At 41.2% G+C, this 15,802-nt stretch overlaps 2 protein-coding genes across 11 annotated transcripts in view; both read right to left on the bottom strand.

The window, feature by feature from the left end:
* Window positions 1-15,802, bottom strand: part of LOC103304301 (leukocyte surface antigen CD47-like) — a 131,202-nt gene that overhangs the window by 64,429 nt on the left and 50,971 nt on the right. The gene's annotated exons all lie outside the window — the stretch shown is intronic.
* LOC129148599 (CD59 glycoprotein-like) lies at window positions 10,847-11,247 on the bottom strand. The gene has a single exon (XM_054714010.1). It carries the CDS (start codon window positions 11,245-11,247, stop codon window positions 10,867-10,869), a length of 381 nt encoding a protein of 126 aa, XP_054569985.1. The 3' UTR covers window positions 10,847-10,866.

The following is a 15,802-nucleotide window of genomic DNA, read 5'->3' as shown; positions in this document are numbered from 1 at the left end:
CTGTCCATAACCTAGGACAAGTAAAGAAATAAACCTTATTTTAGATTAATCTAAAATGGCTAATTGAAGTAAGTGAATATTAAAGAAAACTTAATTGTACTGGGCAGGAAACTGTTCCTGAAGCATTAGCTACATTTTTTACTGATGGTTCATCTCATAGTAAAATTACTTAACATGCAATGAATCCAAAGCATTCATATTTCTATACAAAAAATTAAAATGAAAAGTTATCAAGACTGCATTGTAAAATTTCCAAAAGCCTCCTAGTATTTAAATCAAAAAAGGGGGGATAGTGGGGAAATATCCTGTAAGAAAATTACATCAAGCCTCAATTGCTTTAAATTTTTTACTTTGAAAATTAATTTTCACTTGTAATGCTGATCATAAGACACCCATAAAAACACACATGGTGTCAAAGTAAGCCAAAGGAAAATTATTTGGGAAAAAAAGTAAAGGATCCCAAGTCTAATTTATAGAAAAGATTCCTTTATTAATATTAGGTCGAGAATATGTTTGTATATTTCCAGAAACTCCTCCATGCCTGTGTGGATTCATGCAACAACGAATCCAGAGAGGAACTGACTGGACTGCTCCAGCCACAGAAATAGAAACGTCCCCCAAGAACAGAGGAGAAGCAGTGCAGAAATGAAGATGGTGAAGATACCTTGCCATACTAGCGGTCAGCAGCTGTGTATCACTGCAGGTTTCCCAGGACCAAAACAGAGAAGGTCAGACCTGCATTGCCACGGTTTGTGCACCATCCAGAACTAGAATATCATCACTGGCATGTACACATAAGAAACTGTTGGACATTGAAATTGGGACTCAAAGAACTGTTGGCCCAAAAATAAACTGACTGCAGGCTGATTCCTTTAATGCCTGATAGCAATTTAAATGGACTTGATAGAACTATATGCCTCATTACATTCCTCATGAATGTAAAAAAGTTAAAGTATGAATCCCAGAAATTCATATCAGAGAGGATTCATGATTCTTCCATATTTTAAGAGGACCCTCCACTTCTTATTTCTATAGACCTGATTATATATTTCAATGCAAAATATCAACTAAGTCAGTTGCAGGCAAGATGGAAGAGTTCCTTAATTTGGCAGGAAGAGCCAAAGTTAGTCAACTCTCGCTGCCATTTATTGTGCATTTGCTAAGTATGTGAAAACTGCAAAGACCAAGAATATAACTGATATTTGAAATCATGAGCATAAACAAGATTTCCCAGAGAGTCCTTTCAAAGCAACATAGCAGGTATTAGAGAATTAAATGTTGGAGAATACCATGATTATAGAGCAAATAGTTAAAAAGGAACAAACTAAGAAAGTGAGAAGTAGTGTGAGAAGTAGGGTACTCAGCAAAGACCTCCACTATAGACATCAAGAAAGTTTCTTGATATGAAAAAAATAGATGTTAAGTGAGATACGTACAAATAGCCCCTAGATTAAAAACTACATCACTGGATATTTTATCTGTAAAATTGCAACAGACTAGTGGCATGAGAGGTCATAATATATTGCGACGTAAATGGGAGGGGAGAAAGAAAAGGCAATTATTCTTTAATTAAATTTGACAGTCAAAGAGAACAGAGAGAAAAAGGGATATTGGAAGGACTGTGGAGATTGGTACAGGGCCTTATTTTTTGGTTTTTCTTGTATTTATTTATTTATTGATTGATTGATTGATTTTAATTTGGTTTAAAACTTAAGCATGTCTGCAAGTTATGGTGAAAGAACCAATGTAGAAGATTTAAGATACAAGACTTAAAATTAAATTGATTAGGTAGGTCTCAAAGGTTATGGAAGTGAAAGAGGTGTAGACAGGTGATCTTTTCCTTAAAAAGGTGAATAGGTATACTTCTGAAACTGGGTCAGAAGGAGAACGTGATGAAGGTTACGTAGGATATTATAGGTAAGTTTAGAAATGGTGGGAGGAAAGTTGAAATAATCTATACCATACATCATTATTTTTTTGAAGTAGAGTAGGAAAATAATTGTCTGCTTGGAATGGCTGTTCAGGAATGGTGTAAGAAGTTCCAGCAGTCACTAAGATAAATGAAGCAAAGCTCAGGGAGTAAAGATACCTGCTAGAAATGAATCTGTTTCACCATAGACCTTGACCCTGGTATGAAAAACTGGAACCTCTAACAGAATGGGGTTAGAATTAGGGTAAAAAAAGAGGATTAAGTTAGATCTCTCCTCAATAAAGAACAAACAAGGACTGGGGTAAAGTTGAGGTGTTCATAATGTATTTAGTTTTGATTCAAAGTAATTGACTCTAGATTGTAAAGTGGCCTTACAAGAACTAAGTGTTGAGCTAGAAATACAGAGGGAAGGGCAGCATATTCCAGAATTAAGGCCTTATCAAGCATCTAAAACATATTCAGTACCACTTAAGGATAAAAAAACAAAATCCCTGCTACCAGTTAACCCCACTCTATGTTATTAAGAGGCATAGAGTTTGAAATTTGTCTCTATGTCCAGGAAGGCCTTGCAAAGTACTTGGAGCATAGCCAGGGGGCTCATACATGGCTTGAAACAGAAAAAAACACACACACACACACAAAAAAACACATTTTGACAGACCTTGCACTTGCCCAATTTCCTGCCTTATCTTTTAACCCATAATTGTGACACACGTTGAAACATGCATAAATATTCTCAATCCCTGGGATGACCAGATATGCAGTCTTATACAACTGCTCCATGGGTTTGAAAGGAAGTAGAGGAGGGTATCTCTACTAATTCCTGTTTCACCTCCACATAACCACACAGAGGGGAAATCCAGGTTCTACTGTTTCAGTCTAGGTCTGTCAGAATCAAATATCTTGGGTGCTCTGTATTTTTCAGTTGAATATTACAACGAATTCAACAAAATTAATCGTACACTATTATTCTTTTTATTTTATTATATAAAAAATATCTGCACTAGTACAAGGGAAAGTAGCTTCATTACCACTGAGTGCATTGTATTAGGCACAAGGTATAAAAATATTGAATTTTTAAACCTTGAATAAAAAGGTATGAATGCAAAACCTAAAAGTTGAGTAAATGGATTTGTAAAAATTGTGTCACAGAAATAACATTAATATATTAAAAGCAATGCCTATACTAGCCATAGTTTAATCAACATTAAGGAATACCAACAGTTTTAATAATATGAATGATAATTTTGGATTCAGAATATTTATCAATTTTGGGAAAAACACATATTTTTCATTTTTAGAAACTAGCCTTTCAAATCTCCATTAACAACTCAGTGATAAAGATAAAACATCTGCCAAAAAGAGATGACAGCATGAGCAAATATCCTAATAGTAGGCATCCCAAGGATAATATGCAAATTGTTCCCTCCACCAGGATTTTCACCCTAGTTTGACCAGGGGGCATGGCCAGCCAGCTAACAGCCATGGCCCCTCCCTCTGGGTGGATCCTGCCCTGATTGGGCCTCCCACACCCAGATCACTGGCAGGGGCACTGAATCCCACCCACGCACAAATTATTGCACTGACTCTCTATTTTAGTATAACGTTTTAACACACTGCCTCTAAACTGCCGGGGCAGCTCCATAAATAAGGACTTTTAAATAGGCAATTACTTCCTTAAATAGAATCAAGTGTTTAAAAATAATATATTTTTAGGAGAAAGGAAAACATCTTATTTAAAGCAAACCAAGTTACTATTATAATTTGACAATAAACTTGTTTTTTAATCATGTGTACCCTGGATTTTAAAAACTCACTTTGAAAAATCATTCAACTACTGACAGTTCATATACTTACTCATTATTTGAGTAAGGTTATATTTACCAGTTTTTGAATACCACTGAAAATGTTGATGTGCTTTTAATCAACGTATAATTGGATATACGGGGCATGGGGGAGGGAAGGAACATAATAATTTAGTCTGCATCTTGTAAGCCAATACAGGGGGTTAGCATTTGCCAACAATTAGATGGAATGGGCATTCTAGATTACTTATTTTACTACAACGGTCAACTGAAACTGTAGTATCTACCAGTAAATGGCATTTGATTACCATCATTTGTAAATGAATCTGAAAGTGTTGTGTAGGAAATTAAATGAGTGGCTGAGGTGAGGCCCGCCCTGGGGTCCTGAACAAGGGTTGGACCAACTTTGCCTTCAGACCTCCTCTCCATGGACTGACAGTTGGCAGGTTTGGAGCCAGCCTGTATTGGGCCCAAGCTCAGAGGAAAAGGACATGACCTCAATGCCAATGTGACCTTACTAGAACTCTGGACTAATTATAATATTTGCATTTTAGTTTTGACCTTACCCCTGTGGGTTTTCTGTATACATTATGGTAAGGGCATGCCCAGAAGAAAGATAGTTTCAGTCAATCATCCCTGAATGCAAGTGAAAGGCTCCACACATACAATCCCTCTTTAGAACTCAGGAGTTGTGGGCCATGCAGAGAGCATGTACTCCCTCAGCCCAGCCTATACCCTCGCCAATCTGGGACCCCACGGGGGATGTCCGACTGCCGATTTAGGCCCATCCCTGTGGGATTGGTTTGGATCAGGCCTAAACCAGCAGTTGGACATCCCTCTCACAATCCAGGACTGCAACCTCACAACCATTCGCCTGCCTGCCTGCCTGATTGCCCCTTAACCGCTTCTGCCTGCCAGCCTGATCACCCCCTAACCACTCCCCTGTCAGCCTGATTGACACCTAAATGTTCCCTGCCAGCCCTATCGTCCCCAACTGCCCTCCCCTGCTGGCCTGATCTCCCACAAGTGCCCACCCCTGCCGGCCATCTTGTGGTGGACATCTTGTGACCACATGCGGGTGGCCATCTTGTGCGAGGGCGTGGCAGTGAATTTGCATATCACCTTTTAACTATATAGGATGAGTGCTAATTATACATGATGTTAACTATTACTAACAAAATTCCTATCCAGAAAAGTAACATTCTAGCAGGTCTTGCTAATCTACTTGAAGACAGTACATAATTTATCATTTTTATTCTTCAGAATAGTTTTTGATGCCTATAATCTGATTTAGTGATATTACATCACAAATATATAATCTGGTTCAACATGCATTCTGATCAGAAATCAGGTTTCTGAAAGCAGTATTATTTTAGTTATTTTGATAGTAACAGCTATGATCCATTAATGATAATGACAGACCCTTCAGATAATAGACATAGTGAATATAGACAGCTCCAACATCCCAGGATTTTCGGAGAATGGGGAAAGTGGTAAGCAGGGTCTTAAGAGCATCTTGAAAACAGCCTAAGTCACAAGGCTTTATGAACATCACAGTGAGGCTAATCAGTTTAAATGTAATTAAGTTCAAATTCTAGAATTAAATATAACAATTGCTTGTTACTGTTACTCAACCTCAATTTGCATCTTAGAAAAAGTTAACAAAAGGGTCTTTGCATTTGAAATGTGACAGGCATAGCCTACAAAGCCACACCAAAAAATCACGTTTTCTTCAGTTTTTATGAAGCACACATTTTAAAAAAATAATGGTTTCCTAAAGCTTGGGGCCTAAATGCCTTTGGCATAGAAAAACACTAAATTCCACTTAGCTGCAAATTGTCTTCATATTTCAAGCAAAATCCATTGCCATTAAACTGTTCCCCAAACACAGGGGGAAACTTGAATGTGCTCTTTGGACTCTACTAAAGTGGTTGGTGGGGCGGGGAGGTTGAGAGATCCAGAAGTCTATTTCTAGGGTTTAATAAACTAAAAGAAAATGGCGGGGGGGGGGGGGGGACAAAAGATTCTTCTGATTAAATGGTGTTTTGGAAATAAAACTTAATTGTATCAGTTATGTCTCCCTTACTTCCTATGTTGATGTGGGAGGGCAAACAGGAAAGAAAAAAACACACACAAAAACAAAAAATCTTGCAGACTTGCCAATATACGCACTTCCATCTCAAGAAGCCAAGCTCTCCCACTGTCCCCCCTTCATCTCCAGTGCATTTAAGTGCCTAGGAGGGAAGAGGAGTGAGAAAGAGGGGGGCCCTAACAGTTCCACCCACTGGCCTCTAATCATGTTCTTTCTCTCTATTAATTTCCCTGTGAGGTGAACAGTGCGGAGTCTTCCTGGTGTGTGGGTCTAGAGGTGGAGAGGGGGGAGCAGAAGATGAGCCTGCTGTTATCAGGGGAAGACTAAGAGGAGGGAGAGGAAAGAGAGGGAGAAGGAAAGGGTGAAGGGAAAGGCCTGAATACCCTCAGGGCCTCCACATTTGCTCCCAGGCCTGCAGGGGCTGCAACACCTGTATCAGCCACCCTCTCCAGGGAGCTGCAGGGCCAGCAGGGCACAAAGCAACACCCCTCCTCCTCCATAGCAGAGTTGAGGCGGAGAATTGATTCAAAGAGCCTGGATCAGGGCCACTCACCTAGGCTCCCCCAACCCAGCAGCAGCAGCACCAACAAGGGCTACATCACTCACTAAAGGGCAGCCACTGACACCCTACCTCCAGGGCAGCATCTGGAGCAGCCACCAGCTTCACAGTCAGAACCCTGCATTGCTGCCCTTCACAAGCAGGACCCACCTCCCAGGCTGCTGGCCGCCCTCTGGAGCTCTGGTCTCTGCACACCTGCTCCCAGCCCAGCCAATGTTGCTGCTGATGGGAGTCCCTCAGATTCCTTACTCCTCCTCATTCCCTGAGGCTCCGCCAAGATCCCCAGCCAGGAGCTGATGAAGGCCAGGCTTGGAGGGCAAGACTAGCCTTGTCCACCACCATCCTCGCACTAGGTTCCAGCCCCCCTCTCCATGAGAGACTTAGGGTCCAGCATCCCTCTCCATGAGAGACTTAGGGTCCAGCATCCCTCTCCATGAGAGACTTGGGAGTGTATTTCTTCTCTCACTGGGTCTTCACTGTCCCCGCCCCTCTCCAAGGTTCCTGTCCTCCTTCTTGCTCCAACTCCAGGATCCTCCCTCCACTGTCCTTCTCTGTTTGAAAAAAAAAAAAAAAAAAGATTCAAAATGTGGCGACAAGTCTCAGTATAAACAAGGCCTTCTTTTTAAAAAAAGAAAAAAATTAATTTATCGAAGTGACATTGGTTCCCAAAACTATACAAGTTTCAAGTGTACAACTCAATGAAATATCATCTACACTCTGCATCCTTCTGTCCCCATTCTCTCTTCCCTCTGACAACCTCCACCTACACTCCCCCTGCCTTACCTCTGGCCATCACCACACAGTGGTCTCTGTTATGCATATATGGTTTTTGACTAATCCCTTCACTTTCTTTCAATATCTCACTGAATTACACAGGCACAACATTCAAACTGAAGCAAAAGACCTTGTAAAACTGCCAGTAACATTTATCCTAAATGATGAACTCTCTTGTCACAAGCCAGTCTCTGGTTACTCTAATGGGTGCACAGCCTGTCTGCTCCGTTGCTTGTTTTTCTCTTACCTGCTGGAGAAGAAAGCAATTTCCCACCACAACACCCCACTTCTCCAAATCCTCTACCCATGGCATCTCCTATTGCACTCCATCCTCATAGTAATAAAACCAGGAAATAACATTTCCACTCTCAGTGCATTATATACTACATAACTTTTCATGGTTTCCTTGTGTAAACCTCTTTCCCTCAGCATTTTCATTACTTTAAAATCAGAGAGTTTTTTTTAAGTATTCCCTCTTCTAAGACTTCCCATTCACTGGGGCAAACAGAAGGAGTTTAATAAATGTGTTGATGTGACTGGAGGAAGACATTGCTCCAGTGAAATTTGATAGCTTTATTTTTTTTAACAATTAAAAAAAAAAGAAAGGAAAAGAGTTATCTCACTAACACAATGGTTCATAATTATGATGGTCATGATGTGAATGGCCGCTTAGACACCCTGAGGTTACCAAAGGGACTGACTGTTGGATTCTCCTCCAACTGCTGCGTATATGGATACAGAATCACCCACCAGACTTAGAGCACTGGGGACACTGTGTACCACAGAGCAGCTGGTTGGCTAAATAAGGCCGCCAGCTGTCCCTGAGACCAAAGGACCCCCTAAAGCTGAGGAGTGACCAGGAAGGACTGTCCACAACCTTCACATGTAGAGTTGGAATGATGCTCTGTTTTTACTGAAGCTGCTGAGGCTGCGTACCTCATGTAGTTTTGTGCAGAAAATGGAGTAATCTTGCCTTGGCAGGAGTTTCTCAGTGGCTAGAGCATCAGTTTGAGCAGGGAAGGGTCCTTGGTTAGATTCCCAGACAAAGACATGCACCTGGATGATCCCCGCCCCCTACAGGACAAGTGCTGAATGTGTCTCTGTCACATTGCAGCACATTCTCTCTCCCTGCCTCTCTCTTTTTATTTCTCTCCCTTTATCTCTCTCTCCCTTACACCATTCCACCTTCCATTCTCTAAAAAAAAAAAAAAAAAAAAGCAATGGAAAAATATAATCTGGTGAGGATTAACAAAAAAGAGAAAATGGAGTACTCTTAAGTCAGGTGAATAAGAGGCCACTTGGGTGACAACCTCAGTTCTTGGGAAACTAGGGATATTTTTTGATGGTGGGGCAAAGGGGTTTTTACCTTAGAGAATAATAAGCTTGGGAAAGAATTAATATAGCCCTCCTCGTAAGTGAAAACTTACAGGGTTGCACACTTTATTTTGACCTACAGAACTGGAACAGCCTGAAAAGAGACCTTTAGGAAGTAGCAGTCTCATCTGCCAAGCATGTAGGTAAAAAATTTGAATGACCAATAACCTGGGGTGTGATAGAAGCAATTCCTGAATTAGATGGCAAAGTAGCCTAGATGACTCCAAGCCTCTGTGCAGAAATGAGTGTGAGATGTTCAGTAACAGAAGAGGGTGGAATTACAGAACACAAAATATGGTGTAAGTGATTCTTAAATGAAGCCTATCAGAATCTCTGGGGGTTTATTCAAACTTCACACACTCCTTAGTCTCAGATCCAATCCCAAGATTTTAATATATTCCCCATGGTATGGGTATGTGTATGTTTGTGTGTGTGTGTGTGTGTGTGTGTGTGTGTGTGTGTGTGTGTGTGTGTTTGGCGGGGGGCGGAGGAGGGCGTGTTGCCCATGATTCTCTCAGTTTAAAATCACCGCTACAAATCTCTGCTATAATTCACATGAATGTGTTACATGTCTCTAATTTGTTAAGGTGAGAAGCTTGTTGACTCTGAAGTTCAAAAAACTAATGAAATTATGGTGATAAACCCAAGCTTTTTTCTATGAAACCACTTATATTCCCATTAAGCTATTGAGTTGGTATGGTAGTACAGTCAGTGACTTTTACACTTGTTCACCAATGGCAAAAGAAGGCAAGATAGTTCTATAAGGTCCCCTGAGCTCTAAATTTAAATGGCATTAAAAAAAATAATAAAGCTTAGAAAGGACTAAGAACAATATCAGATAGTATTCCACCTCAGGATTAAGAAAAATAAACCAAGGGACTCCATGCTGTTATTCCATTCACTCTATCGCTGACAACTGTGCCCATTTCTCTCTCCCAATTCCTGGTCAGGTAGAGTGGCTCTCAGGAAGATAAACTCCGTTATTTTTTATTATATTTTATTGTCAAAACGGCATCATTCAGTCTGCTTTCTCACACAGATCACATAATCAAGGCATTTTTTAAAATAATGTTAAACAAGAAATCTCACTTTCATCAGCAAGTCAGGCCATGCTGATAAAAGCAGACAAGGTTATAAGAATATCAATGTTATTAAGTCTACTAGATCTTGAGAATTATTCACTAGCACCCACACACACAAAAAAAAGGCAAAACCTTGCCCTCCTGAAAAGGGATCTCTCTCTTTAGAAACTGATAGAACTTCTCGAAGTCTTGACATTTGTGAGGATGCTAACAGCCTTGACAAATGAACATTACATGATCTGTGCCAAGTCAGCTTGGAGTCAACAGGCTTGATGTCAGCAGGTAGAACATCGCTGTGGACCTGTTGTAGTTCTTGGTGAATCTTCCCATTGCATTCTTACAATCCACATGCACATAAGGGTATTCCCACTGATAATACTCAAAATAAGCACACGATACTATAAATCACTTGTAGCAAAGAATGTGCAAATATTTAGTCTTGAACTGTGTGACAAAGTGAAAATATGTCATCACTCCAATGAAAAGGGGAGGGGAAGAGTTTTAACACACCATTAATTGATGTGTTTAAGTTGTTTTCAGGGAAAGACCGCAAAGCCCATACAAAATTTAAGAAAAGGAGAAAATTCAGATTTCAGCCACTGGTATCTCTCTAAAGGCAAACCTGGTACCTCTATGCCCTGCCACCTGGAAAGCTTACCTCCTACACTGCCAGACACCTTCTAGTTGAGAATATAACACTCATTCCAATCACTCTGCATTTAGAATCAAATTGCCCCTGACAGCCCACATCTGGAACATTCATCATGGCAACACAGGGGCCATAAAAGGAGGGGATGAAAGCATCCCCTGTGAGAGAGATTGGGGAAAAGAACCCCTCTGCTCCAACCCCTCCCCCAAAAGCACTGATCATACTGGTAACTACATCCAAGGAACAAATGGGGAAACAACTGACAATTGCAGAGAATCTAGTGGAGCTATTACTGAACCAGCAGAGGAAGCAGCATGGAACTAACCTAGCTAACATGGCATGTGCTTCACTCCTAAACTTCTTCCCTCAGAGGGGCCTTCTCTGCAAATAGGACTGGTTTTCTCTCTCTCTCTCTCTCTCTCTCTCTCTCTCTCTCTCTCTCTCTCTCTCTCTCTCTCTCTCCCTCTCTCTCTCTCTCATCCAAGCTAATTTTGGTCTTTCCCAACAGGATCCAGTAAGAAAATAGAAAGCTTTTGTGGCAGCAAAGGAAATAAGGAATACACAGAAGCAGGGAGTTAGGAGAATCTCTCCTGGTATTGATTTAGATAAGAAGTCTCCAGAATGCTGTGAGCAGCGGAGTCACCAGCAGAGCGATGGTCCCTGTTATGCTCGTCCCACTGTTGCTTTTTTTACTTTTGTTACACAGGTCCTTCTGGCAGCATTCGTACTGTAGAGTCTTCTCTCCTAAGTCTTTTGAGAGGTAGTTGTAGTTGCAGTTTTCAAACTTCCAACACTGGTAGTAGGTTCGTGTCTCGGCTTTGACGTAGAGACATGCATCAAGATTAACTGTACAGTTGTTGATGATACTGCACGAACCAACTGGGTTGATACAGGTGTAGCACTGCAGGCTATAACCTGAATCATAGAGGACAGAAAGGATGATCAAGACCCCAAGCAGGGTGAACCCTCCTTTGCTTCCCATTGTCTACAGAATCTTATCGCGCACCCAGGGTCCGGCTTGCAGCACCGCCAAGATAAACTCCTTCAGTAAAGAGGCAAGGAAAGGTAATTCAGAGATTATTTAAATTTTGTTGCCAAGCTCAAGTATTATAAATACCCACCACTTCATTTCTCTTACCACTGTGTACAAAATGGGATAACCAAAAAATGAATAAATCTCTCCAATCAATTTAGTGGGCCTCTCCTTCAATATATACAGGCATACCTCATTTTAGTATGCTTTGTTTAGTATGCTTCATTGCTGTTGTCTTTTTTACTAATTGAAGGACAAACCCTTCACCAGCAAAAAGATTACAGCTTGCTTTATTGCATTACTCATTTTGTTGTGGTGGTCTAGAACCGAACCTGCAGCATATCTGAGGTACATACGCCTGTACATGGTAAACCTTCACAGACCCAGAGAACACCAGTTTCCACAAAGGAAGGTCACAATAAAAGTTAACTAAGATTCAAGCCAAATTTTAACTTGATGTTTTAAGATTGTGATGGGTTTTTGAGACACTGAATTGGCTATAGCCTCAGTTATTTAATCAAATCCAGAATCCCTGCAATCAGCCTTTTATGAGTTCTTTCCCTTGCAGTACAGGTGGGACTGTGAATAGGATGGATTTCATTCCCAGGATTGTTGTGTCACATGAACAAAGGTATTTTTCTTGGTGTGATTAAGGTCCTCAATCAGTTGACTTTTAGATAATGAGATTGTCCTTAGAGTCTGCTGACCTAGTCAAGTGAGCCCTGAAAAGGATCTGTGCTCTTCCTGGCATAAGAAATCCAACATGTCACAGGGGTTCAATGAGAGGGTGGTGTTCCTTTGCTGGCTTGAAATGTGGAAGAGGCTGTATGACAAGGAATGGGACAACCTCTAGGATCTGAGCAAAGCCCAGAGCAGACATCCAGCATACAAACAGGGACCTCAGTCCTGCAGTCACCAGGAACTAAATTGTGAGCTTGGAACAGGACCCATATGAGAATACAGCCTGGACAACGCCTTTCTTATAGAACCCAGCCCCACCATGACCAGCATTGTGATCTACAAATCTGTGAGCTAATAACTGGGAGCAGTTTTAAGCTGCCACATTTGTGGTTATTTGTTATACAGCGCTAGAAAACTAATATAAGGATCTCACAGTGCCTTCATGTCAACATTCTGAACATAATGTGTATCATGTTGACAATGATGGAAGCAGAAACTCTGCTGAACTTAAAATGGCCTTAACCATAAACTCTAGCAGCTTACGTGGAAAAATAAAAAAACTTAAGCTTCCAAGTTATTGTATTACTGATAATATAAATACAGACATTAATTACAGATTTTATATCTATTATTTACATTTAGTGTTTGATTGTGTACAAGGTGTTTTAACAGAAATTATGCATCATTGGATAAAAATCAATACTGGGTTGTGAAGACAGATCTAGGTTAGCATCCTGGCTATGACTCAGACTTTGAACAAGTACCCTAAATCTCTCTGCTGTTAAAAGGTAAGACCTATATCAATCTTCCAGAGTTCCTGGGGTCATGGAACCTAATATAAAATATCTGGCATGTGCTCAAATAAATGTTCTGTCATTTTACTCTTCTTATTTATACTGTTATCGTTACACTGAAATCAGGGATACTGTCTTAATCATCATTAAATCCAAAGATCCTAGTACAATGCCTTTTACATAGTAAGCACTCAATAAATCTTTTCAAAGTAAGAGGGAGATAAACAAATTTACATCTTAAACAATCTTGTGATGAAGATAGTATCCCCATTTTACAGATAAAAACTAAGGTCCAGAAAGGTTGAATTTCTTACCTACGTTTTCTTAAATTACAAAATGATGAAGTACAGAAAAAAGCTTTCTAAATTTAAGTTCTATGCCACGTCCATTGTACTATAGTCTACACAGGCACCAGAGAGATATAAAACTATATCTCAATGAGAATATTTTCATATATTTAGTCCTTGTTCTACCCCAAAGGGAACAAAGATTGACCAACATTAATCCACATTCCACTTGGTAGAATTCTCTATTAAGCAATTTCTAATTTTAATTTATGTCTATACTAGAGTCCTGGTGCACAAAATTCATGCACAGGGGGGTCCTCTCAGCCCAGCCTGCACCCTCTCCAATCCGGGACACCTCAGGGAATGTGTGACTGCTGGTTTAGGCCCTATCCTAAACCAGCAATCAGACAGCCCTCTCACAATCATGGACTGCTGACTCCTAATCACTCAGCTGCCAGCCTGCCTGGTCACCTCTACAGCCCTTCCCCAGCCTCCCCCTTTCCCCTCACCAGCCTGATCGCTCCTCACTGCCTCTGTGTGCCAGCCTGGTCACACCCTAACTGCCCGCCCTGCTGGCCTGATAGCCCCCAACTGGACCCCCTGCTGGCCTAATAACCCCCAACTGCCCTCCCTTCCAGCCTGGTCACCCCTCACAGCCCCCACTGCTGGTGGCCTGCTCATCTCAAACAGCCTGCTGTTCAATCATTTGGTCGCCCCTCACCAACCCACCTGCTGGCCTGGTTGCCCACAACTGCCCCTCCCCGCTGGCCTTAGTTGCCCCTCACTGCACCCCCTGCCAGCCTAATCCCCACCAACTGCCCCCCCTGCTGACCTGCTCACCCCCAACTGCTCCCCTCTGCCTGCCTAACTTCCCCCCTGCTGGACTAGTTGCCCCCAACTGGACCTCTTTTGGCCTGGTCACCCCCAACTGCTCCCTTGCTAGTCTGGTGGTCCCATGCAGCCTGCTGTTCAGTCATTTGGTCATCCCTCACCAACCCCCCTGCCGACCTGGTCACCCCACACAGCCTGCTTATTCAGTCGTTTGGTCGTACCCCACTAAGCCCCTGCCAGCCTGGTCACCCCACTCAACCTGCTTGTACAGTCATTTGGTTGTCCCTCACCAACCCCCCTGCTGGCCTGGTCATAGGCAGCCATCTTGTAAGGGTGTGATGGTCAATTTGCATATTACCTCTTTATTATATAGGACTTGCAAAAAAAAAGCACAACAGTGCTTTTTGGATTCCACTGCCTAAATCCCCAGGATTCACATGATGAGTAAATTCATCAAAATAGCTTTGCAAGAACCTGCTTCAATTAACCGTTTTGGGCAGAGGAGGTTTTTTTCTTTTCCTTAAAAAAAGGGTGTGCTCAAATGCTGGCAAGGATGTGGGGGAACTACATCACTCATATGTTGCTGATGGGAATGTACAAGGGAACAACCACTCTGGAATACAGGTTGGCAGTTTCTTCAAAAACTAAACCTATACTTACATATAACCCAGTAGTTGTACTTCTATGCATTTATCCTAAGAAATGAAGACTTATGTCCACAAAAAAACACACAAAACTGTACATGATTGTTTATAGAAATGTCATGAGCAATAGCAGAAAGCAAGTGAAAACAACCAAGACGTGCTATAGTAAGTGGACGGCTCAACAAGGTGTGATATACCAATAGCATGGGATATTACTGAGAAAGAGACAGAGAGAGAGAGGAACAGAGAGAGGGAGAGAGAGAGAGAGAGAGAGAGAGAGAGAGAGAGAGAGAGAGAGAGAGAAATTGCTACATGAAGTTATTGCATGAATAGATCTCAATAGCATTGTGCTGACTGAAAAAAAAAATCCAGTCTCAAAAGATTACATACTCTTATATAACATTTTGGAAATGACCAAAGTATTGATATGGAGAACAAATTGTGCTTGCCAGGTTAGGGACAGCAAGGAAGCAGGTGACTATAAAGGGGTTGCACGAGGCAGATAATTGTATTAATGTGTTAGTTCAATATTCTGATTGTGGTGGTCATTACAGAAATGTACACATGTGATAAAAATAAAAATAAATATATATACATTGTACCATTGTGAACATTGGTTTTGACATTTAACTTCTGTTACATAAAAAATAACCACTGGGTGAAGCTGGCTAAGAGTAGACAGCACCTCTCTGTTCTATTTTTGAAACTTTCTGTGATTCTGTAACTATTAAAAAAACAATGGGTGCACAGCCAAAGGTCTAAGACCTCTGGTAGAATCGTCTACATTCTCTACAACAAAACACCGTTTTTGCATTTTAATGGCCCCAACAGTAAGCATAGTTCTTATTTTATCAGGGGACTTTGAAAACAAAGATGAAACAATCACACAGAAGATTACGTGTAATACCTTAATCAATAAACTTGAAAAAAATAAAAATAAAACAAATGTGAAAATGAGTCTAAGCTGGGTTTAGGCACAATGAGTACATACAACAGGGGAACAGCCCAGGGCAGTGTGACCTGCTGAGCAAAGGACAACAAAGAGATTGGAACAGAGAGGCCCTTGCCAAAGTGCATGGGAAAAAGAGAAGAAACAAAAGACCTGATGTTTTCAGGTGATCTGATGGAAAGACTAACAAATCATTTGGGTAACTTTCCCTAATGTGCCATGATAAAGTATTAACTAAGGAGTTTGCTGGGAGTTTAGGATGCCTGTCCAGATCTTCCTCTGGGATGCTCTGCTAGGAGGACTGTCTTCATAGGAGAA

The sequence above is a fragment of the Eptesicus fuscus genome, chromosome 3 (genome assembly GCF_027574615.1).
Source record: "Eptesicus fuscus isolate TK198812 chromosome 3, DD_ASM_mEF_20220401, whole genome shotgun sequence".
Taxonomy (NCBI): Eukaryota; Metazoa; Chordata; class Mammalia; order Chiroptera; family Vespertilionidae; genus Eptesicus; species Eptesicus fuscus.
The sequence above is the reverse complement of the archived record's forward strand: the minus strand, read 5'-3'. Positions and strand labels throughout refer to the sequence as shown.

Excerpts from the sequence above, each read along its gene's own strand:
- LOC129148599 (XM_054714010.1), bottom strand. The coding sequence starts at position 11,247 with ATGGGAAGCAAAGGAGGGTTCACCCTGCTTGGGGTCTTGATCATCCTT.